At 44.6% G+C, this 23,144-nt stretch overlaps 1 protein-coding gene across 1 annotated transcript in view; it reads left to right on the forward strand.

The window, feature by feature from the left end:
• Positions 1–23,144, forward strand: part of MYO16 (myosin XVI) — a 611,926-nt gene that overhangs the window by 508,982 nt on the left and 79,800 nt on the right. Inside the window, exons 29-30 of the mRNA XM_047874837.1 lie at positions 16,931–17,027; positions 22,249–22,495. Coding sequence (XP_047730793.1) covers positions 16,931–17,027; positions 22,249–22,495 — 344 coding nt within the window. The remainder of the gene's footprint in view (positions 1–16,930; positions 17,028–22,248; positions 22,496–23,144) is intronic.

The raw sequence follows: 23,144 nt of genomic DNA on the forward strand, positions 1-23,144 counted from the left end.
TTATTTATTTTTAAGAGACAGAGCGAGATAGAGTACAAGCAGGGGAGGGGCAGAGAGAGAAGGAGACACAGAATCCGAAACAGGCTCCAGACTCCAAGCAAGTGTTCAGCACAGAGCCCGACGTGGGGCTTGAACCCACGAACCGCGAGATCATGACCTGAGCTGAAGTCGGTCACCTAACTGAGCCCCCCAGGCACCCGGACATAAATCTCATTTTTAAATAGTAGTGGGTTTGGGGGGCTCAGTTGCTTAAGATTCCAACTCTTGGTTTCAGCTCAGGATGTGATCTCATGGTTCGTGAATTCGAGCCCCGCATAGGGCTGTGCGCTGAGTGTGCGGAGCCTGCTTGGGATTCTCTCCCCCTCTCTCTGTCCCTCCCCTGCTCATGCTCACTCTCTCTCTCCTCAAAGTAAATAAATGAACTTAAAAAAAAAAGTAGTGGAGCATTTCCAAGAGGCAACGTCAGATCATGGACCAGGCCAAAGAGGAGGACCTTCCTTCAGATGGTTCAGAATTGCTAGCTGTGTCTGGAAACGCCCACTTTCCGGGACACAGGAGGAGCCCTGCTGGGCTGACGGAGGCACACGCGTCACCCGTGGCAAAGGACAAGGAGCCTAGAATTTGAGCATTCGTGAGTGATGACTTAACTGTACCACCTGGTCTCTTCCTTTATCATCGTTCTTTCCCTTTTCTTTGTCTTAAACTAATAATGGAGATGAACCTTAAATAGAGTCTGAAGGAGGCAGCACACACAGTCTGTATAGTCATGGACACACATCCGTGCCAGGAGACCGGATTAGAAAGGGAGCAAGGAGGAATCACTAACACAGGGGGCGTCTGCTCACCACTGTGGCACTGATCACAGGCACATTGACAGGAGATGTGGGTGCCCATACGGAATTGTCCGACAGACTCACGGGTAACGGAGGTCGTTTCCGCTGAATCATTGCCGGCATCTTTAAGCTTAAGTACTTGGGTAGTAGCGGTTCAGGAATATGTCACTGAGATTTTCTGTATTTTCTTCCCTTCACAAACACTCGCAGATAAGTATAATGTGTTTTATTGGTGGTGAAAAGAAGCTGGGAGTCATAGAGAACAGGTGAGGGAATCCAAAACAGTTATTTTACCAGCAGATGGTAACCACGGCGGGTGACGAGCGCCGGTCCTCTGATACGCATGCGGAGAGCCTGGGGTGACGTGTGGCGGTGCCCGGGAGGCAGGTGGCTCACCTGGTGGCTCACCTGCAGCCACTGTTCCTCCTGCACTCGTGCGTGCACCGGGACACTTGACATTGCAGCAGGGAGGCTCTTAAATCGGAGCACGCGTTGGGACTTTGGAAGAAGCGCATCCGAAGCCAAAATGGGAACGGGTTCCCATCACATCACACCGGTCTATTTTCCTCACTCTTTAACTCCCCAAAGGAGGCTAAAAATACAGGACGAAAAAATAAATGAATTCATTTATTCGCTGCATGCTTGCTTGTGTGTTCCATATTGAATCGTCGGGAAAGACCGCTTTCTTCGGCTTCTCCAAGATGTAACTTTTCATATACTTTATACCAGAAGACCAATCTTTAACTCCCTAGCAATAAAGCACATTCATACTTCCCTTTCATGCTAGTCAGAGAGCAAAAGGGTTTTTAAACCATCGTTTATTCCTGACCTGGAAAGCCAGACTCCTCAGTTTCAGAAGCAAAGCATTGGTTTGAAATGTGTTGGTAGTTGCAGGAAGGGTTGGCCTGTCTCTCTTTCGGGTGGTTAATCAGGACAAATCAAATGAGGAGCCGTTGAAACAACAGTAAGTTCCTAATGGATGGCTGTTGTTTCCGTGGCATGGTTCCCAAATCGCTAAGAGTCACAGCGTATGTTTCTATTAAGAAGTCAGTGTTCATCATTTGGCTGTGAACGGTTACCAGGAATTAATCGCCGTTCTTTTCCATAGTTTTAAAAGCCACACTAGCAGACAACAGAGATCAGAGCCATCTTTTGCTGTGTGAAACTGCATAGAATATTCGCCAGAAATTCAATTCTCTTAACTAAAAATACGATGATCCCCTTATTGTCGCTCTGATTTGTCTTGGAGACATTGTGAGATTGCTTCAGTCCTTTACATTAACCAGACTCTGTGCAGGAAAGTCTCAGAGGCATCAGTAGGGGGCTTCTAGCTCCATTTTCTCCCATTGAACATTGGCTCCCACCCCCGGAACCGCCTCCGTGGCGGTGGTGGACCCCAGCACCTCCTTCTGTTTCCGGTGCGGTGGACATCTTCCTTTCGGAGCCACTGGGTTTGTTCACCGATCCACGCATGTTTATTCCCTATGTAGTTGGGGGTCTGGGGTCAGTGCATGAGGCATGGGAATTCTTAATGTTTCACACACAATGATTCCTCCCATCCGCAGAATGTGCTACAACTATTCAGAGCTTTGACTCCATTTGATCTAAACCTAATAACAACTCCGAAGAACAACTGTACGCAAAAAAGGAAAGTCAGCAGGGCGAACGGTAATGGCCTCGTGTGGGACACGAGGAAATAGAGTCTTGAGGGTCAACATACTCATCAAGGCATTCGGTGCGGTTCGTGCTTAGTTTCAGTGGCAAGGCTGCTTTGCCGAGCCCAGCATCTAAGTCTTGCTATGCTGTGTTCTTTCCACTGCATTGAACTCGATCTATATCTTTCAGTGTAACCATCTGAAGCCCTTTTATTTAGATTAGAGAACTTGAAAGGCATAGATTATGCACCGTAGTGTGAGCTTTGATCAAAGGCACTTACAGATTCCTTTATTAGTCTGAGCAGATTGCTTCTTGCGGTTCGTGTCTTTTTTATGTTGATCATTCACCTGGTAGATGAAGGAGAACCACACAGAGTGCGTCCCGTCGCGGGCCGATTCTGATCCCAATCTTTCTTACGCAAACCATCAGCCAGTGACCCTCAAGACCCGGTGCTTTTGGACTCTCGTTCCTAACTGCATCTTGGACAGAAAAGGAGAAGAAGGAGAAAGGGGAGAGAAAGAAAAGAAGTGGAAGATGGACTGAATCAAGAGAGAGCTTTCAGGAAGGGTGTGACTCTAACCAGTCCTGGCTCTGAGCTGAGACCCGGCTGCTGCGCTGGCCATTCCCTGGGCGGTCCCGGTGGGCAGATGCTTGTGGGTGATGGTCCTGAAATTGGGCGTCAGGGTAACACTGGTTTCCAGTTCACGACTGGAGCTGAGCAAAGGCAGTCTGGGAACGGTCATAAAAAGCCATTTTGCTAAATCTACCCAGTTTGCAGTTGGCTGGGCCATATTCTAACTTCCCAGCGTTCTGCACCTCTCCGTGATACTTGCTTTCTCTTCTCTGCTTTCCTCTTGCCCCTCAGGCCGCACACCTTCTATGGGGTTGCTGACTGCGTCTCCATCAGAAGGGATGCGCGTGTGCTGAGTCTGCCCCCGCGTCCCTGCCACATGGTGAAGGAGCGGGCATGGGGTAGACATCCACGCCTTTGCGCGTGGCCAGTGAATGAGTCTTTGTCCATAAGAAGTGGCCAAGCCACAGGATACATCTTATACAGATGCCACAGACGTGCAAGAGTTTTTACAATCCGGAATAATTCACAACCCAAACCTGACAATGGTCATATCTGGGGAATTGTTTTGAGACGATGGCCAAGTAGAATTTTAGCTTGGATCTATGATCAATATGTTCATAAAGTCCTTCTGTAATTAAAAAGTATTTTTCAAATGGGTTGCCACCTCATAAGTACAATTTATGTAGAATAGTGCATAGGGCCAAATTAATGATCTTAAGCATTTATGAAAACATGTAGTCCCATTGACCATGTTTTGCTCTAAAGCATTTTGGCCTTGAAACAAAAAGTGACCTATTGTGTATGTTACATCACTGGCCCTCACGCCAGCCTTCTTTCCCATGACTCCAAGCAGTAACCATGAGTTTTGACAAACTCATTCATGATCTTATTCTCTCAACATCGTCAACATCGCCGCTTTCACGTAAGGTGCTTTTATTTTGAACAAAAAGGAAGAAAACTCAGGATATAGCATCGGCCGCAAAGGAGTCCTCCTTGCTCGCGGTTTCTTGGCCCTGTTTCCAATTAAATGATATGTTTGAAAAACATGGTGGACCAGTCAGAGGTTGATCCTCATTTCATGGCAGAATTTAAGTCAGTTGTTTAAGGGGGAATATGGAGGGTTCTTGAGCTAATCTGAGCAGACTCACTCTGGCCCACTTCCAGTAGTGTTTTCTGTGTCTCACCAGATGTATTTTTCCTTATGAAACAGAGTCTTCAGATCACTTCATTTGGGGGGGGGGGGGGAATACAGATAGTTTGAATTAAGTCATAGTTTGGAAACAAGTTAAACGATGCCACTAGTTATTAACCTTCTGTTGTTTGTTTTTCAAAATTGTTCAGATAATTTCTCTATTCAAATATATACAGTTTTAGTCCCGTCCTACTTTAAGGTGCCTTTGAAAATAATCCCTCCGAAACTCTGCATGTTTAATCAACCACTTTCTGCCCCGAATTCCCCAAGCCATGCGACAGCGACTGGCAGGCACTCAGCCCCAATGCAGAACATGCTTGTTTTGCAATGTTATGTCATTTATGTAAAGTGAAAACTTTTGAAACTACTAATTCTAAGTGGAAAAATAAATGGTATAATCTGGTTTTCACACATTTTATATGAATCAACTGGTTATAGGACGATTTTTTTCTGTGTAGTTATTTGAATGCTATATTCATTTTAAAGCCATCTGGTGGGATGACGAAGGGAGAAACAAATCTGTCAGAGTCGGTCCACGCGGCGCCAGGGGTGCTGCTTCAGAACACAGAAGCTCAGAGCGCAGGGGAAGTCAGCGCCGGGGACTGGCTGGCCCCCATGTAGGGGAGCTTTCCCAGAGAAGTGTCATTGTCCTTTCAAGCGGATTTTGAAACTTTGGGGTGGGGGTAGCTTTGTGGACAGGCAAAAGAAAGAGTCCTGTGAGGTGAGGTTCCCTTGAAGCAGGTGCTCATGGTCACTGTGACTGGAAACTGTGGAAGGAGAAATTGAGACAGATTTTACATGGCCTCAGACATATTGAGGACGAGAAGTCAGACCCAGGAAGACTTCCGGTGACTTATTCAAGATCCTACAGACAGAAAGTGAGCCACAAAATGAGAGCGTCAGCTCCGTCCCAACGACCCAGATGAGATGATACTTGCTCGTTCTCCTGTGTGATGTGTGTACGTGTGTGTGCGCATGTACATGTCTGTGTATGTGTGTGTGTATGAGAGAGAGCGAGAGGGACTGAGATTCTGAAAGAAGTCACAAAAGGCTGTCACAAAGGGCAAACCCCAAATCTTAACGAAATGCACTTTTCCTATTTGTGTGTGCTCACTAACCAAAAAAAATTACAGTAATTATGTTCTTTATCGTCATCTTCTAATGTAATTTTCAAGGAATGGCCTAGATTTCGTGGTGTGTCTTTGTAAAATATATGATCTTTGAAGGAGCCACTCTTAACAGTGCTGAGAATTGCAAGATTAACATTTTACCATAATATTAAATAAAATCAGTTGGATGAAGGATTTATTATTTCATTAATCTAAAATAGTACGGTAGAGAAAAGATAATAAAAGTAAAAGCAAGAAACTGTTAAAGTTTTAAGCACCTTCCACTTTTTTTTTACATCTTCTAAGACAAGACAATGGTATTGGAGCCCTTGGCTCTTATTAGCACAATAAATTAATGGTTTATAACCTTTGTTTTATTACTCAAGGAGCACTTCATAAATCAACTGTAAGTACAAGCCAGAAAATAGCCCATAAAATTATTCTTTCTCTCATATCCTTTCCCTTCCTCTAGAATTATTAATGTTGAAAATAATAAGCGTTAGGGATCCTAGTGTATCTCTTGGTACTGTGTGCATTATAAACTGGGAATTACTATATATATGCACATATATTTATTTCCCTTTTTCTCTTGTACTAAATACACACGCATCCATATATACAGACACATTTTTATTATGAAAGTAGTATTTATTTCTGATAAGAAACTTGAAAAATAGAGAAAATTAAAGAAGAAAGTACAGATCACCTGCAGTTGAACTACCTAGAGATAACTGCCCCAAATGTCTTCTGTGTCTTCACCGACGCAGTTTTTAAAAATAATATTACAGAATTGGATTCTCGGTCAGTGCCTCTCTCTCCTATTTCACTCTGAACTCCATTGAGGAAACATAGTATGTCTCTCTTTTTTCACGTATGTCCTCAGGCACCGTGTGCATGCGTGTTTGTGGTTCACCGTTACATCCCCTACAGGGTCTGGCACAGAGTCGACACGGAACCGGTGTTTGTCGACTGAATGAATGAACCTACTTACTGCGACATTCTCTCTTTGGAAATGAAGGCATCCACCGTCAAGCCTTACCGACATGTGTGATAGTTTCTCCTTGGAAGTAATTTCATATTGTTCTCTCAACTTCCTTACACAAAAGACTAAGTCCAAAATCGGGCACTTAATAATTGCCAAGTGAGAGCTAGTTGTGCCTGTTCCTGACCCAGCTTTCATCTCCTGGAGACCAACCGAATTTCCTCTAGCTCAGGCTTCCTTGTTGATCGAGTCAAGGAGCATTTATAGAGCACCACTGATGTCCCTGTAGTTGCACCAGGGTGATTATAAAGAAGGGGGTGTGATGTAAAGAAGGACTGCGATATCCCTCTTCTGCGGGCTTACTGGCTAAGGGGGAACAACACTAAACTAACGAATAAGCACAGGCTGGGATCCACTCTGGGGGGGCAACCCATGAGGACCCGGTATAGACAGCTAGGTGTCATGAAGGGCATCTGTAAGAAGAACACCCGGGGGCTGAGATCTGAAGGCTGAGGAGCAGGAGGTAGGGGCGGGGCGGGGACAGAGGGTGCCGGCTGAGAGCTGCTGGGGCAGGTGACAGAGCCCCAGGAACAAGGAGACGAGGGGAGAGAACCGTGCATTGGGGCAGTGTTTTCTCAGCCTCCTTTGTTTCATTATTGCCGCCCTAGGGAGGAAAATGAATGTGAGTGACTGACGAACTTATTGCTGGGAAGGGTAGAAAACCGTAGCGATTACACTGGTTGGTGGCCCTCCAAAGCTCAGTCTTCCTGGACGGTAATTGACAACTGCTTGACAGCTTCTAAAACGCGGCAGTTTCGACCGTGCCTAATCCAGTTCCATCTCGTGTGTGTCGATCTAATTTTCCCCAGCTCCAGGTTTATTTAGTCCTGCAGTAAGCCTTTATTAAGCACCTGCTACATGCCCGAAGCCTTGTAATAGCAAAGGGTTTTTCTGCAGATCAGGAAGCAGTTTCACCGTCTTGAGGTCGGTGCTTAGCGGTGAGCGGTGGCCAAGCCCCTGGGACCTTGGTTGCATCAAAACACAGCATTCTGTTTTAAGTTCCCTTTGAAATCACCGATGAGCTTCAAAGAGGGTGGTAACGTGACATGATTTATGCTTTAAACGTGAAAAAAATGTGTTGTTGGACGGCAAGCGCAGAGCCAGGAAGCCAGTTAACAAACGGGTGTCGTAGCCCGTGCACATGGAGCTGTGGTGGGCGAGACCAAGAGCGAAGAAGGGGCGGGAGAGGACTCACGGTGACCTTCCACAGATAGGCCCGTTAAATCACTAGAAGAGCGAGATCTCTTTTCAAACCGGCATCTCTAACAAGCGTGAATTTGCTGCACAAAATACGTGCGGAGCTCTGAACGATGGAAGCACGCGGCCCTCCAGGGGCTGAAAGAATACATGCAGGTGAATCTCAAAGAACCCATGAACACAACCACAGAACACGTTTTTGGGGCAATTAGGAAAGCTATGTATTTTTTATTATATCTAAAAGCACTCTTAAGGATGAGCAAGATAAGGGCCGGTGCCCGCGATGAAGGACCGGGAGGGTTCCTGTTTTTTGGAAGTAAAGCAAGCATCAGAAGATGCAAAGGGCAGTGCCTTGTTGGACACTGGTGGCGGAGGCCCCTGCCAGGGCATCTGTGCCGCAGGCAGCATGACGGGCTGTGACTGTATTTGCTGCTCTTAATCGTTTATAACGTGTATGTTTCATGAGGCAGGTAATTCCTAGTGGTGTTCTTGAGGCCATCTTGTTACAAAGGAAGACTGGCGGCACTCTTGAAATGAATACATTAACTTATCCGATGCACTTTCCTCTCTGCTTTTGAAGCTGGTCTGCTTTGTTTGGGTTTGGCTTTGGTTTGCTTTTCACCATGTGTGACTTTGAGACGAAGAGGTTTATTTTTGTAAGTGCTCTTGACCACGTCGACATGCTTTCTATAATGAAATAATATACAGAATCGCATAGTAAGTTATTCACCAGGAAGCTCAAAATAGTAGTTTTTATTCATCACTGCTTGCTGTACAGGTCATACTGTTCTAGGTGAGAGTAATTAATTTTCTTAGCCTGTAATTATGTGTAATTCGAGCCAAACCACCTTCCTCAAATACCAGAAGATACAGTACTCTGTTAGATGTGTGTGGCTGTAATTATCTTCTCTGTGTTGAAGTTAAACTTCAAGAATAGTCTATTTATAACAAAGAGAACTTGTATTTTAGTATAAATGTATCCTCTGAGGGTGTTTAAAAATACATTCAGAGCCAGGCTGAACATTAGAATATTTCCATTTGGTAGTTGTTCAGAGCTACCATGAAAAATGTAAAATACTGAAATATTAATAATAAAATATACACACATAAAATAATGCCCATCCTTATAAATATAATGAATCCAAGAAGCAAATCAGGGAAATGTGTGAATTTAGCCCAGAGAAGATGAATTTTAGTTAAATGGTTGTTTTATTGAACTTCTTGAAAGGATAGACTATATTCTATTTGTCCTTGTGGTCCTGGAGCCTGGCAAGGTGACTGGTATCGGGAAAGCCCCTGGCAAATGTTCGGATGGACAGATGGATGGGTGGGTGGATGGATGGATGGAAGGATAGGTGGATGAATGGATGGAAGGAAGGAAGGAAGGAAGGAAGGAAGGATAGATGGGTAGGTGGGTGGATGGATGGATGGATGGATGGATGGAAGGATGGGTGGATGAATGGATGGATGGAAGGAAGGAAGGATAGATGGGTAGGTGAGTGGAGGGATGGATGGGTGGATGGATGGATGGATGGATGGATGGATGGATGGGTAGATGGATGGATGGATGGGTGGATGGGTGGATGGATGGATAGATGGGTGGCTGGATGGATGAACAGAGGGATAGATAAGTGGGTGGGTGATTGGATGGAGGGACGGATGGATGTGTGGATGGGTGATGGAGTTAGGGATGGATGAATAAATGATTAAATAGATGGGGAGGACAGACACTTGGTAGGACGGATGAATAAATAAGAGAAAGAAAAATTGGGAAAGCTACAAGATACCATGTGCCTGAGAGTATGTGAAAATGACACAGAACCACGAATGTGTGCAGGACTGGTCATGGTGTGCATGTGGAAGTGTTGGAGTTTGAAGCTGTTTCTGTTTGAAAGGGATTACGTGGTAAGCACAGAAAGTGCTTTGCATGGTAAAAGTAGGAAGAAGTGTGTTTTAGAGGAACACAGTGACATCCTCAGATCAGCAGGAAGGAAAACCAGGCTGATGGGAGAGTGATGCAGACATCAAAACACATAAAGGGAAGAGTGTGGTGTTCATCATGCTGTCTAGAAACCCGTTTTAAGTCTGGGAACAGACCTACTTGGTAGGCAGTTGGAGAGATACCAGGCATTTTTTCTTTTTCGGAATGCTAATATCACAGTGAAAGATGACCACTGTTGATGCAACTATAACATTATATGTCTTGCCTTTAAATGGGACAAATATTGATTAGAATAATGCTAATGCTTTTAAAGTAAGGGAGATTAAAATTTTTAAGGATTAATTCTTTGTCAGTAATAATGAAGATAAAGCATGTTTGTAGCAAAAAAATAAGCATTCACATAAACTATTATTAAAACATAATTCATGGTAATTATTAATAAAGCTATTTCAAGAATTATAGACATAGATGTAGAGGGACAATGTCTACCATAATGCTGACAGCAGTAGTAACATTATTCAATACAAATTCCAAGCATAAGAATGCTATTGGCCCTTGATAGTGTCTACAGAAGTCTCCCGTTGGATTTCTGCTCTCACAGAGTGTGTGAAAAGTTAAAATAACTGTCAGTAACATCTGTTGTAGAAGAGTAAAAAGTGTGAGCTCTTCCGAGATGAACAAATATCATATTATGGAGGACTTTGAATGCCAAACCCAAAGATAGGCATTTTAGTTTCTAGGCAATATGGAGTCATTGAAGGCTTCTGGAAGATTAATAAATTGGAGACAGTCAGGAAGGTGGCCAGAAGGCAGGGAAATAATTAATTCTCTATTGATAAACAGCTACTTTATTTATTTATTTAACTTTTTTAATGTTTCATTTTATTTTTGAGAGAGAGAGAGAGAGACAGAGGGTGAGCGGGGGAGGGGCAGAGCGAGGGAGACAGAGAATCCGAAGCAGGCTCCAGGCTCTGGGCTGTCAGCACAGAGCTCGACACGGGGCTCAAACTCACGAACTGCGAGATCATGACCTGAGACGAAGTGGGATGTTTAACCAACTGAGCCACCCGTGAGCCCCGACCTACTATTTATTTATAAACCACTAATGAATCTAGAATTATGAGATAAAATCTAGATTTCGGTTTGAGATAATCATCTATGAGAAATGTGGTGGCACCAGAAATGTGCAAGGTAGAGTCTTTGTGTCTTGCTCTTTGCATTAGATGCGTTTTTACAAAACGAATGCATTTAAATAGTTTAAACGGACTTAGGTTTTTTTAACATATTTTAAATGAACTATATTTTTAATATCTGAGTTCATGTTACAGTTAGTGTCCATTAAAATCACTCTTGAAATTCTACTTTCTTCATTTTCATATTCCATTTACTTTTATCTCTCACCTTAATAGGTGTAACTCATGACCTTTATATTTTTCTGACATTATCCTAGCCCACCCATATCTCACAGTCACGTGGAATATTCAGACAGGTATACAAATAATGACAAAAACAGGAACTCGGTAGTATTACAGAGATAGATACAAGGTGCATTAGTGATGTGGATCGCTGTTAGAATGAGTTCATTGTTGTAAGGGACACACTAAACTTAGAGTTCACCAAGTCATCTGTGTTTTAAAGGATGAATAGGGGCTTATCCAGTAGACGCTTTAGAGAAACGCGTTGAAGGAAAAAGAAATCACATACGTGAAACCAGAGCAGAAAAACACGTTCCCATTTTGAAACAGCAAGCAACAGGATGTAGTTTGAGAGTAGACAAATCTGAATGCGTTGAGTAAAGCCATACTATGAGAAGTTTAATAAACATATCGAGAGTTTGAACGTTATCCTGAAAATCATGACCTACTCTTAAGTAATTCTAAGCATGAATGTAACATGAGCTTGATGTGTAGAAAGATCGCTCTGAAGATAGTTTTGCCGGTGGGTCTCCCAGTCAGTGAATGCGGGACATTCCTAAAAGGGCAAGGCCAGTAGGATGCAGGGTTGCCATGGAAACCGTGGGTGCCTGTCCCTCTACTACACTGGAGGGCAGCCTCTGCCACCAAGCTTGGCTCCTCTCTGCTTTCCCGCACCTCTGTGCTAGGAGGCAGCATTCAGTGATGAGGAGAAGGAGGACAAGGAGAAAAGGGGGAAGGCCATCCTCAGAGGTTCCCTTGACCTCTCTCCGTGCAGCCTCAAGGCCACCCACAGTCCATGGAAGTGCCATTCCAGCAGCTGTCTGAGCTCCCACAGCCAACACCTCTAAAAACTCCCTGAGAACGGTAACAGTAATTGAAGCTTTCGAAGTCATCAATGACAATTGTGCTTAATCTTTGAAAATCTGTCACTTCAAAAAGAAAAAGAAAAAACCTAATGGTTTTCTAATAAAAATAGCAATGACTATAATTCACAGATGGTTTACTTTTACAGGAGTCAGAATGACATTAACATTTTAATCTCAGATCAGAACAGTCTGCGTCTGGGGAGCACACAGGGAAAGGGCTCTGTAGGAGAATGTTTTAACCTCTCTGTTTCTCTGGTTCTCTAAGAAACACCTTCTTTTAGGAGAATGTAACCAAAATTAAAAATGTAGGTGATCTGGACATTTGGTTGCATTCAAACGAAGCCTAATTTGTTGGATTTGGTGTAACACACTAATGTGCTGATCACAGAGTAACTTTACGTGAACTTATTCCATAGAAAAAATAAAAAACACCAACGCTTTTCTCCTAGTCAACATCATTAATAGACAATGAAGGTTTAGAACTCATGTGATCTTGTCTAGATTCTCCTGATTAAAAAAAAAAAGAATCCTAGATGTATGTCCTACTAATTCTTAGCATCAGCGATAGCAGAGGACTTAATACTAAAATGTGTTATTCAAAACAGTTTCTGACAAAGAAATCCAAAATACTACTAAATGGCTAATTTCATTCTTTAAGGAGAGAAGAGGCATTTACTATAAATGTGACATCTCTAAAATACCAGCAAATTCAAACAAATACTAAAATACCAATGAGTGTCTCTAAATAATGCCAAACCACAAATAAATTACATAGTAAAAAATATATATATAGAAAAAAGAGAGAAAGAAAGGAAAAAATAAAGGATGGGAGGAAGGGAAGAAAGAAGGGAAGGAAGGAGGGAAGGACAAGGAAGGAAGGAAGGAAGGAAGGAAGGAAGGAAGGAAAGGAAGAAAGGAAGGGCGGGTGGGCAGGTGGTCCCATTGGATATGTGTAAAGTGTACCCAAACAGCTGAAAGAAGAATTTTCTAGCCCATCTAAATGTGATGGTAGCACAGTACACAGCCACGTTCACAAGTCTTCAGCTCTGCCTTAGCGGGATACTTGTGATGTGAATTCAGCCTTCCGTCCTCGCCTCCTCCCACTGAACCGAAAGCACAGAAGCTTCCCTCACTTACAAAGCCCTTGGCTCTACCTCTGGAGAATTTTCATGGGCATAACTATACCCACTCACCAGGAGCTTTGGGGGCTGGACTGTCCTTCTGGCTCCCAGAGGAGCATCTGTCTGTCTAGCATTGCTCCTCTCACATGCCCCGTGCTCGCATTCCCGCCCAGTTCCTCCCTTGCCATCATCCCAATCCGTGGATCTCAACAAGGACTCCTCTTGTTCTGCCTGGAGACATGCAGATCTTCCCTGTGAAGCACTCAGACCCCTCTTTAACTAGCCACTGTCGGGTCCTGGGACATCTCTAATACATTGAGAGAAAAGCCTACCGCATCCATATTTACTCCTCTTCTAATTTAGCCTCCTTGTGTGAACTGACCCCTGGACATTCCTGAAAATACTCTGTTACAAGGATTCAGGTTTTTTTCACTTCCTTTGTCTCAGTGGAGGAACGGGGCCAGCTGACTCATTGCTCCCCAACCTTCTGTCTTACATCTACACCATTTGTGGACTGCTTTCACCCCACTTTTCTTTTTCCCTTTATCCCCCCCCCCCCCATCATGTGTTCTGTCACCTACTGGCTTCCATGACTTATCTCCAGCTTACTCAATAACTTTGGGTCGGCTTCTGCCTTCATTGTCCATCATACCTTATTTTCATCCTTGAAGACATTATCATCCATTGCTATGACTCATCTTATACCAAGACTTCACAATTCCTTATGTTCTGTTTCTAATCTGAATCTAACCCTCCCCACATCCTTACCACTTGTGAAGTTCAAGAATATATCTTCATATTCTTCAGGAGATTAAATATATGTGCATAATGGCAAATATGCAATGCAATATAATAAGAGAAACAAAGAATCATCTGTAGGATATTATGGGAATGCAAATGGAAGTCATCAAAGCCCTACTAGAAGTGGATGCATGGATATCAAAATGGAGGTGGGGTTTGATTTCAGTCGTGAAGGATAAGTAAGAGTTGGCCAACAGACCCCCAACAAATCCAAATTGTTGATGACCTTATATTGCCCCACTTCACCAGGGACCTCCCAAAGCCAAGTCTGACAACCCATTCTCCAGACAGTTTTAAGAAGGAACTTTATACATTTCTAATACAATCTGAAAAATTATTTTTATGAGGGGCACCTGGGTGGCTCAGTCGGTTAAGCATCCAACTTCAACTTAAGTCATGATCTCACAGTCCATGAGTTCGAGCCCCACGTCGGGCTCTGTGCTGACAGCTCGGAGCCTGGAGCCTGCTTCGGATTCTGTGTCTCCCTCTCTCTCTGTCCCTGCCCTGCTCATGCTCTGTCTCTCTCTGTCTCAAAAATAAATAAAAACATTTTTAAAAAATGTAAAAAATCTGTTTTTATGCAATTTAGCTAGGAACCTCTGTAAGTCTCCCAATGCATCCTCACTGTTCCTAGGAAAATGTCCAATTGTCCCTAGAAGACTCTTCATGAGGTGGCCACTGTTTACAATGCATGGCCTCTTCCCTTATCACCATAAATGCAGTTGTACCCCAAGATAGTTTTCTGACCCTTGCTGTTCACAGGAAAGGAACAGCTGGTTTTTCTGTCCCACATTCATCTTCTCCCACTATCCCTAGACACCCTGGAGAGTACCTGCCCATCCTTCAGGACTACATGGCTTAGATAACTTGGTTCTCATTGAATCCCACCTAATGCCATCTTGATCACTTCTTCTTCTTTGGTGTCCTTGGGACACAACTCTGTCATTTTTTCTTACTTCTGATCTTCCCCAAAAGCTTCGCTGTGAGCCCCTTGAGGAGACCATCCTCCTTTGCCCCTCCCCCTCCAATCTAGCAGAAATCTTAAAATAAACCTCCTTTGGTGTTTTGAATGGCTGTTAGAAATGTCACTATAAGAGATCTTTGTCATCCCACCCAACTCCCTTCCTGTCCAGCCAGGGTCTCCTTTTAGTTAAGAGAGTGGAATCCAGTTCTCTTAATTCCATTCCATAGGTCTTTTGCCCATGTTGAACCCCCCCCCACCATAAATTAGTTCCCCCAGTGATCATTACTGACTCCTCCCCCCATTGCGTAGCATTGCAGGCTATCAGTCTTTTGGAGTTTCATTTGGGGACCCAAGTTTGCATGAATTTTGCCTTTGGGATGAAGTTTCCCACAATGAGTTGCATACCGCAGTCAGCGCTGAACGGAAAGCTGCCATACTCCCTCCTTCCCAGTGCCTGTCTCACAGATTTGTTCCGCAGTGCCCACAGACAGTACCAACTGCTTTTCCTCTTGACTGCCAAAATAAGTCAGCAGTTGGGAAGGGGGGGAAAAAAAAGATGATGAATTATGGAAAATAACTAGGGAGAGAGAATGGCAATACAATGGGGGGGGGGAAGTAACAACTCTCTGTAGCTCCCCACCCAGGTGACTCTCTCAGATTTCAACCAACTAAAAGAAAACTAAACAAAGAATAGCACCCAGTCAACCAGAAGCCTCTGAAACCAGACAGTAGTTGAGAACTTTCCCCATTGATCTGATAACCCCCCTGACCGCCACAATGCAAGATTCAGGCCCCAGTCTCTTGCACAACTGCGTGTTTCATTAAGACAACAGATCATGGCGAAGGGGACAGCTAGATGGAAGGATGGGGGGGGGGGGCGGGTGACAACATCTGTTTGGAATAACTCCGTTTCCATATGAAAAGCTTCGCAAACCACCTCTGGCCAAGCGTTCTGGAGACAAGTCTGACCTATAAACCCTTCCAGTACCTAATGGTGTGTGCATACGTGCAAGCCTCGGGTGTCATTGTGATGTATGCTGGGGCTGGAGGGTGTTAGCATTTTAATGTCCCCAGCTCATGCTTGGGAGCACACGTGTTAGTCTTCTCATCGCGCCGGTATTTGTCTCCAGTGCTGAGAATGTGATTATGAACATATCACAAGGTTTGCCTAAGCGGTGTTTTTGTCTTAATCTAGCAGAAGATCCCCTCCAAGCTTCTGCGGCGTTTCATGTTAGCCCTTACTAGGCTCTTCTGCAATTATTCACGCCTGCTTCCCCTAAGAGGCTGTGGGAATTTACGTCGTGAAGGGATTCCTCACACCTACCGCAATTCTGCGAATTTGTAGAAAACACGCACAACACACAAGAAGATGTCTTTAAAAATGGATGGATGTGGTTGATTGTTCTGTGGTTTTAAAGACTTTTCTCTGACAGCTGCCTTCCTCCATCGCAGCGCATCCAGACCAGCTTGCAGACCGCTAAGGCTTTTGTAGAAGCCGACTTGGCGACACTCTTTTTCAAAGCTCTGGCGAGAAGTGTTCGTTGTGTTACTGTTCACACGATCACCTAGAAGATCCTTGCCAATCGATGGCTTTGTGGAGACTTTTACCTTTGTGCTACATCTCTACAACCGTGGTCATCTACACATCCACTTTATAATCACATAGGGGGTGGTGGAAACAAAGAGTGGCAACAATTCTGTATGTCAGTGTTACGGGGTTTTGGGGTTTTTTTGTTTGTTTTTTGGGTTTGTTTTGTTTTGTTTTGGTCTTTTTGTTTCATTGTTTTCCTTTTTCACAGACTCAACCTGCTTTGAGTTGAAAAAGGAAAATAATCGTAAAGGGAGGACAAGGCTCTGACTCTGTGATTTGAGCGTTCATCGACCATTGACAGGAACGGTCTTCTCTCCTGCTGGAACCGAGGCCAGTGTTTCTCACAGGCACCGCGTGGGGCAGCCGTCCCAACTCCAGTGTGCGGCCATTGGGAAACATTAGCGACCCTGTGTGCACACAGCAAACACACTTATTAAAATAAAACCTTTGGGATTGCGAGTGAATGCAATCGCATTAAAAAAAAATTAAGGAAGATGTACTGGCATTAATTTTGTTAGCTTTGTTCCTTCTAATCCTCTCCTGGAAAAATCTCTTGCCTGACTGTTTTCCATCATTATTTTTGGCATCTTCATGCTGTTTAATGTCTCCCTGCTGTTTGTGTTTCAGATGGGAGTCCGAAAAGTGTTTCTAAAATACTGGCACGCCGGCCAGCTCAATGATTTGTGCCTACAGCTGCAGAGGAAAATTATAACCTGCCAAAAAGGTAACAATTACACACTAACCTTTCTGAATGTCTTTGAGTCGTGAGATACAAAATCACTTAGTGCGCCTCGAGTTAAACGTCGGTGGGATCCACACGGGATCCCCTTCCGTGACACTGTGCGTGGGCAGTTTCGAGGAGCCGGGCAAACAGTCAGGCTCAGGCAGCTCTCTACCAGCACTTGTATGCACTGCACATACTTTATGTGGTGGTCATTTCATCTGAAATCTTACAGCAAATTTTCACCTCGATCGGAATTTGGAAGAGAGAGTGTTCATTTCTTGCAATTTACATGTCCACCCCCTGGCAAATATTCATGCTTGTTGATCTGTTCAAAAAGCACAGGACAGGAAGATGTACCTCTGAATCCACACTGGGATCCCCCGTGTGGCACTTAGGTGCAGATATGAGGCAGAGTCCTAGCTCATTTCCGTCAGCACCACTGGTATATGCTGCTGGAGTTTGGAGGACCAGAACAGACAAATTCACCAAACCACATTTTACATAATTCTACATATGCCTTGGTGAAATCCCTGACACTTAGCTTCCTTTAGGAAGTGACAAGGATATTGGAGTGTACCTTTGATGGCAGACAGCATCGTTTTAGCTTTAGGGGAGATTCCATGTAGAATTTTGTACCTATAGGGGAGCTTGGGTGGCCTACTGGGTTGAGCGTCCAACTTTTGATCTCGGCCCAGGTCGTGATCTCATGAGTTCGTGAGTTCAAGCTCTGCGCTGACGGTTCAGAGTCTGCTTGGAATTCTGTCTCTCCTGCTCTCTGCCCCCCTCTTGTGCTCGCTCTCTCTCCCTCTCCCTCAAAACAAACAAATAAATTTAATTTTAAAAACTTAAAAGATTTTTTTTCCTATAAAAACCCAAGTGACCATTGAAAATGGGTACATTGGAAAAATCTTCACTATGCTTCCCATAAAACATATGTACTTACTAGATACTAGTTTTTAATTTGCTTAATGATTATATTATACTATATATCATGAATAAATATTTAAAGAAAGGCTGAAGAAGGAGAAATGACATGCTAGCTTTTGGTGGACCTGCTGACATGAGCTTGGCTGTCTGCTATCTTTGGAAATGTCCAGCACAAGCATAACTCAGTCCGAAACTGGTTTTATTCTGTCCGAGCCTCTGTCCATGGAGCCCCTGCTTGAAATCTCCAAGGGGTCCCATCATTTTCTGATGAGAAAAAGCCCTGCCACACGCTGGTGCCCTGAACTATCAGAGTTTGGCAGGTCGAGTGCAAGTAACGTTCGAAGCTCAGAATTCCCTTCCAGGTGAAACCATCCCTCTTGGCCAGCTCAGGCCCCACAGGTGGGGTGTGGGCATGGCTCTCAGCCTGTCCGGGCAGGTGTGTGTGGACCCTTGGGGCTGGCGACAGAGAGGGAAGAATGAGGGGACGGGGCTGCTCTTCTGTCGGAGCGGCACCTGTGCGGTCCGGCACAGGGTCTCTCTGGAAGGGCTGCAGGCGTTGAAAGGCTGTTGGAGCCCAGGGGAGCATCTCAGCACTCCTGTGCACTGCCTCCCTGAGAAGTGACATGAGCTCCCCTCGGGACAGTCACTTGTAATTCTCCCTCAGTCCCAGTCACCACAGACAGTGCTTTAAAACAAGCCTCTCTAGACGACTCCAAGCAGGCATCTCTTTCTTGACAAGCAGGCTGGTGCTTGAGAAACACAGGCTGGGACCCCGACAGGTACGTCCCCTCCCAGCAGAGCCATTAGGCAGTCAGTGCCTGCCAGCACCCACATCAGGCCCACGCCCCCCGTGGCCTCCAAACTGCAGGATCGAGTGGCTGGTTCTCTGCGTGGTCTCCCGAAGCCACTTTCACCAGCCTGGAGGTCAGCCGAGCGGCGTGGGGAGCCCCAGGTGACGGAGGCAGACCCTCCCCCCAGCTCTGGGCAAGTCTGGCTCCTCTCTGGGTTATGACAGTCTGGTCATCCTTCATCCGTATAGGGAAAGGCCGGGGCCCCAGGCCAGTGAGCCCCACATGGCCACCTGCCGGGCGATCTGAGCCCCTGCCGCGTCAGCATCACCTGCGAGCCGGTTAGAAATGCAGAGGCTAGGGCTCCCACCACCTCGAGAATCGGAATCTGCATTTGCAGCCTCAGCTAGAACCGGGCTGGGAGGCCCCATGGACCAGACCAGTGCCCTAATACCTGAGCTGTGGAGTCATTGGAGGTCCCTATGCTGGCATGGTATTCGTCCATAGAGCAGGGTCTCAGATTCTCCTGGAAAGTTTCCTACATCACAATTAGAAGAACACGCATCTTCCTCCATCAGGGATGCTCACTAGAAAGGTCTCCTGTATTTAACGGCAAAGATTAAGCTGACCCCCCCCGACCCAAAACTGAAGAAACAAGCAGAAATCTAGACACTCCTTCACCTTTAAGGATCAAAATTGAGACAGGTCTTTAAAAAAAATGGCACCAAGATAAAAACTGTAATTCCAGATTACATAAATGAATTAATGGATATAAAAGCAGCTTTAAAATTACAGGCTCTTAAATGCAAAGCATTAATTATTGATTTTTACTTTTACATCTCTTGGAACAGCCCCTTCCATACTTTTTGCTAGTGTGAAATTTACTCGAAATGTATGTAATTTAGAGTTATTTCCAGTTTTTCAAGCGTTCTCATTTTTCTTTTGTAAATGTTGCGGGGGGGGGGGCGTTGGGGAGAAAGCTGTAACGTTAATCATTTTAATATTAAATTATTCCTCATGGAAGCTTCTTTTGGACCCTCTGTGTTCCTTCTGTCCTGGATGAAAGCTGTCTGTGAAGATCTCCATGCTGTTAAGTGTATAAAAGCAGTCTTTTAAATTGTCAGCAAGAGGACCAATATTGATTTGTGGCAAATTCATTTTTCCTAGTTGCCTCTTATTAAAGACACCAATTTTGAGCAACTGTTATATCATGTTTAAAGGGTTTTTAAAGGCCACCAGTATGAAGTGTGAGAACATGGTGTCCCCCGGAGGCAGAGTGATAGACCCCCGGTGAATGTGCGTGCAGAGAATAGTGCTGCTGTTCCCTGGGGCAGAAGAAGTCTAGCCGAGCCACATTAATTCTTCCCTTTATTCCACAAGATTAAACATCTGGAATATACCCTCACCTTCACCCTTCGAAAGTCAATGTCTCAAATTGTTTTAATAGAACAGGAATGAGCGAGCAAACTGACCAGTTTGAATTCTTGTCCTTCTCTCTCTCAACGTGCCCGTCGCGTGGTTAACACTTGTGCATTTCATAATCCTGAAAGTCTGATAGTACCTTTTATGGCTTAATATTTTTCCCCTTTAGATTAGTTCAGAATGACTGTTTTGCACTTAATACAACTGCATTCCAGAGTAGGTAAACATTTAGTATTGCCATTTGGGGGAGAAAAAAAAGCCTTAAGCATTTTACTTTTCTTTAATGTTTATTTATTTTTGAGAGAAAGAGAGTGCAAGCAGGGGAGAAGCAGAGAGAGTGGGAGACATGGAATCAGAAGCAGGCTCCAGGCTCTGAACTGTAGGTGCAGAGCCCAATGCAGGGCTCAAACTCACAGACTGTGAGATCATGACCTGAGCTGAAGTCAGATGCTTAGCCACCTGAGCCACCCAGGAGCCCTAGCTTAAGCACTTTGGATGTCTGCTCATTATTTGCCTCTGCAGCTATAATTGTGGAAAGTCGTGTCCAGCTTTCCTTCCACCTTCTAATCAAGTAAAGGTATCAAAATGAGTATCATAAAAAACCCACACATTTATTCTTCTATGGCCAGGGAATACTTTAAAACACTTCATGTTTTATGGCCTTCCCCACTCCCGACATGCACTATAAAGAAAAATGAAGCATCTTTGTTACATACATTGGTTTTCCCTTGAAATTATAGATCTTAGAATTCAAGCAGCTCCTTCTAACCGTAGAAACTTAGAATTGGAAGGGACAGCGTCCTGAGGTCACAAGGCCCACACAGGAATCCCTGCACCTGTCCACAGCATCCAGGGGAAGGGGTCATCTAAATCCTCCCAAGCACACGGGCTCCCTCTCTCACGAGATGCCCTTCTCCATTTACACCCTGTGCCCATTGCTAGAACGCACCTTCTCACATGAATCACAAACATGCTTCGCTATGACTCCTCCGTTGGGGCTCTGCTCTCTGGAGAGCTAAGGCAGCGTCTGTATGGTCAAAGGGAGAGGAGTGAGTTTGTCACGTAAGCACGGAGAGCTGAACCCTGGCTCTCCCGTTCATTGGTTGTGTTTACCCAGAGAAGTTTTCTTGACTTCACTAAGCTCGCTCTTTGGGTGCAAAATGGACCTAATGGCGTATTAATTATCACCGGGGTTTGGCATTTGACGATGGAAGGTCTAACATATGAAAGTACCTTTAAAATGGTGGGCATGACTACCTTTATTCGCAAGTGTTACCATTAGCTAGTGACAGGCTGACGATTTCAAAGTATGTTCACCCACTTATTCCTCCCGGTTCTCACACATTTTTCTAGCTCCATATCCCCGGAAAGCAGAAAGGACATCCTAAATTTCTACACAATCTCTTTCCAGAGTCTTAAATGCAGACTCTGCATTTAAGTGAGAGAGGGAGCCCGTGTGTTTGGGAGGATTTAGATGACCCCTTCCCCTGGATGCTGTGGACAGGTGCAGGGATTCCCCGTGTGGGCCCTGTGACCTTAGGATGCTGTCCCTTCCACTTCTAAGTTTCTACGGTTAGAAGGAGCTGCTTGAATTCTAAGATCTATGATTTCAAGGGAAAACCAACGTCTTAAATGCAGTGTTAGCTTTTCTAGGAGTTTAATCACGGCCTGGTTAACACATCACGTGATATGTCAGAAGACTACTTCCATAAGCCTCAGACATTTCTGATATAATGGTCCTAAAATGGTCCAGTTGGAGCCCCACTGCAGAATTCTCTGGGGTTTGAACCTACTTCCTGCCCTCTGACTTTAGTCCAGTCCATCACGTCCAGCCTGTGTTAGGGAAAGAAGTGTGGACGTGTCAGGACTCGAATTAAGGAATTTGCGTCTAGTGTTATCATTGCTGGGTTTCGATATCTTTTCAAATACGAGATTAGAATGTTTTGTGAACTCTTATTCTGAGTCAAACGGGTCTTATTTTATAGCTGCTCAAACATAAATGTGTTGTGACTTTTGTTTGTTGCACGTCTGGGGTTTCACTTCTGCTCCTCTGGCTGACCCCTGATTGTGTTCTTTTATGGAAGTTATAAGAGGATTTCTAGCACGCCAGCACTTGCTTCAGAAAAGGAGTATCAGACAGCGAGAGGTCACGTCCATCAACAGCTTCCTGCAGATCACAGAGGACATGGGGTTGAAGACCTACGATGCCCTGGTCATTCAGAACGCTTCCGACATTGCACGTGAAAATGACCGGCTCCGGAACGAAATGAAGGCTGCTCACCATCAAGAGAAGGCGGAAGCCAGAAACAAGCCAGAGGAAGGAGCCAAAAGGTAAAGGCAGATAGAATGCAACTTTAATTACCTTTGTAATTGATCCGTGGAGCCAAGAAAATTCCGATAGCCCTTAATGCAAAGTTCAGTCAAACATGACAGTGGTTACGGGAAGAAGAGAGGATACACGCACAGTTTGCTATCTGAAACCTCCTCGCGATCTAAAAAGGTCCCCTCTTGTGGTTTCTTTTCTTGCAATAGGTGCTATATGTGTTAGTTTTGCCAGAGGAAATAATCACCGCCTCCCCTATGATGCTTGTATCACTTACCATCTCAAGGCCAAAGTTTTAAGGCAGCTAATGTTTCTGTCTTAGCAAAAATATATAACTTGGTGCTTGACATCTTTATATAAGTCCATTTTTTTTTAAATTTCTTTTTAACATTTACTCATTTTTGAGAGGCAGAGAGAAACACAGCGTGAGTGGGGGAGGGGCAGAGAGAGACGGAGACACAGAATCCGAAGCAGGTTCCAGGCCCTGAGCTGTCAGCACAGAGCCTGATGCAGGGCTTGAACTCATGGACTTCGAGACTGTGAGATCATGACCTGAGCTCAAGTCGGACGCTTAACCGACTGAGCCACCCAGGTGCCCCTATACAAGTCTTATGTATATAAGGGTGACTCGTAGAAACTTCTGGAAATCTGACCCCC

Source organism: Prionailurus viverrinus, chromosome A1 (genome assembly GCF_022837055.1).
Source record: "Prionailurus viverrinus isolate Anna chromosome A1, UM_Priviv_1.0, whole genome shotgun sequence".
NCBI lineage: Eukaryota > Metazoa > Chordata > Mammalia > Carnivora > Felidae > Prionailurus > Prionailurus viverrinus.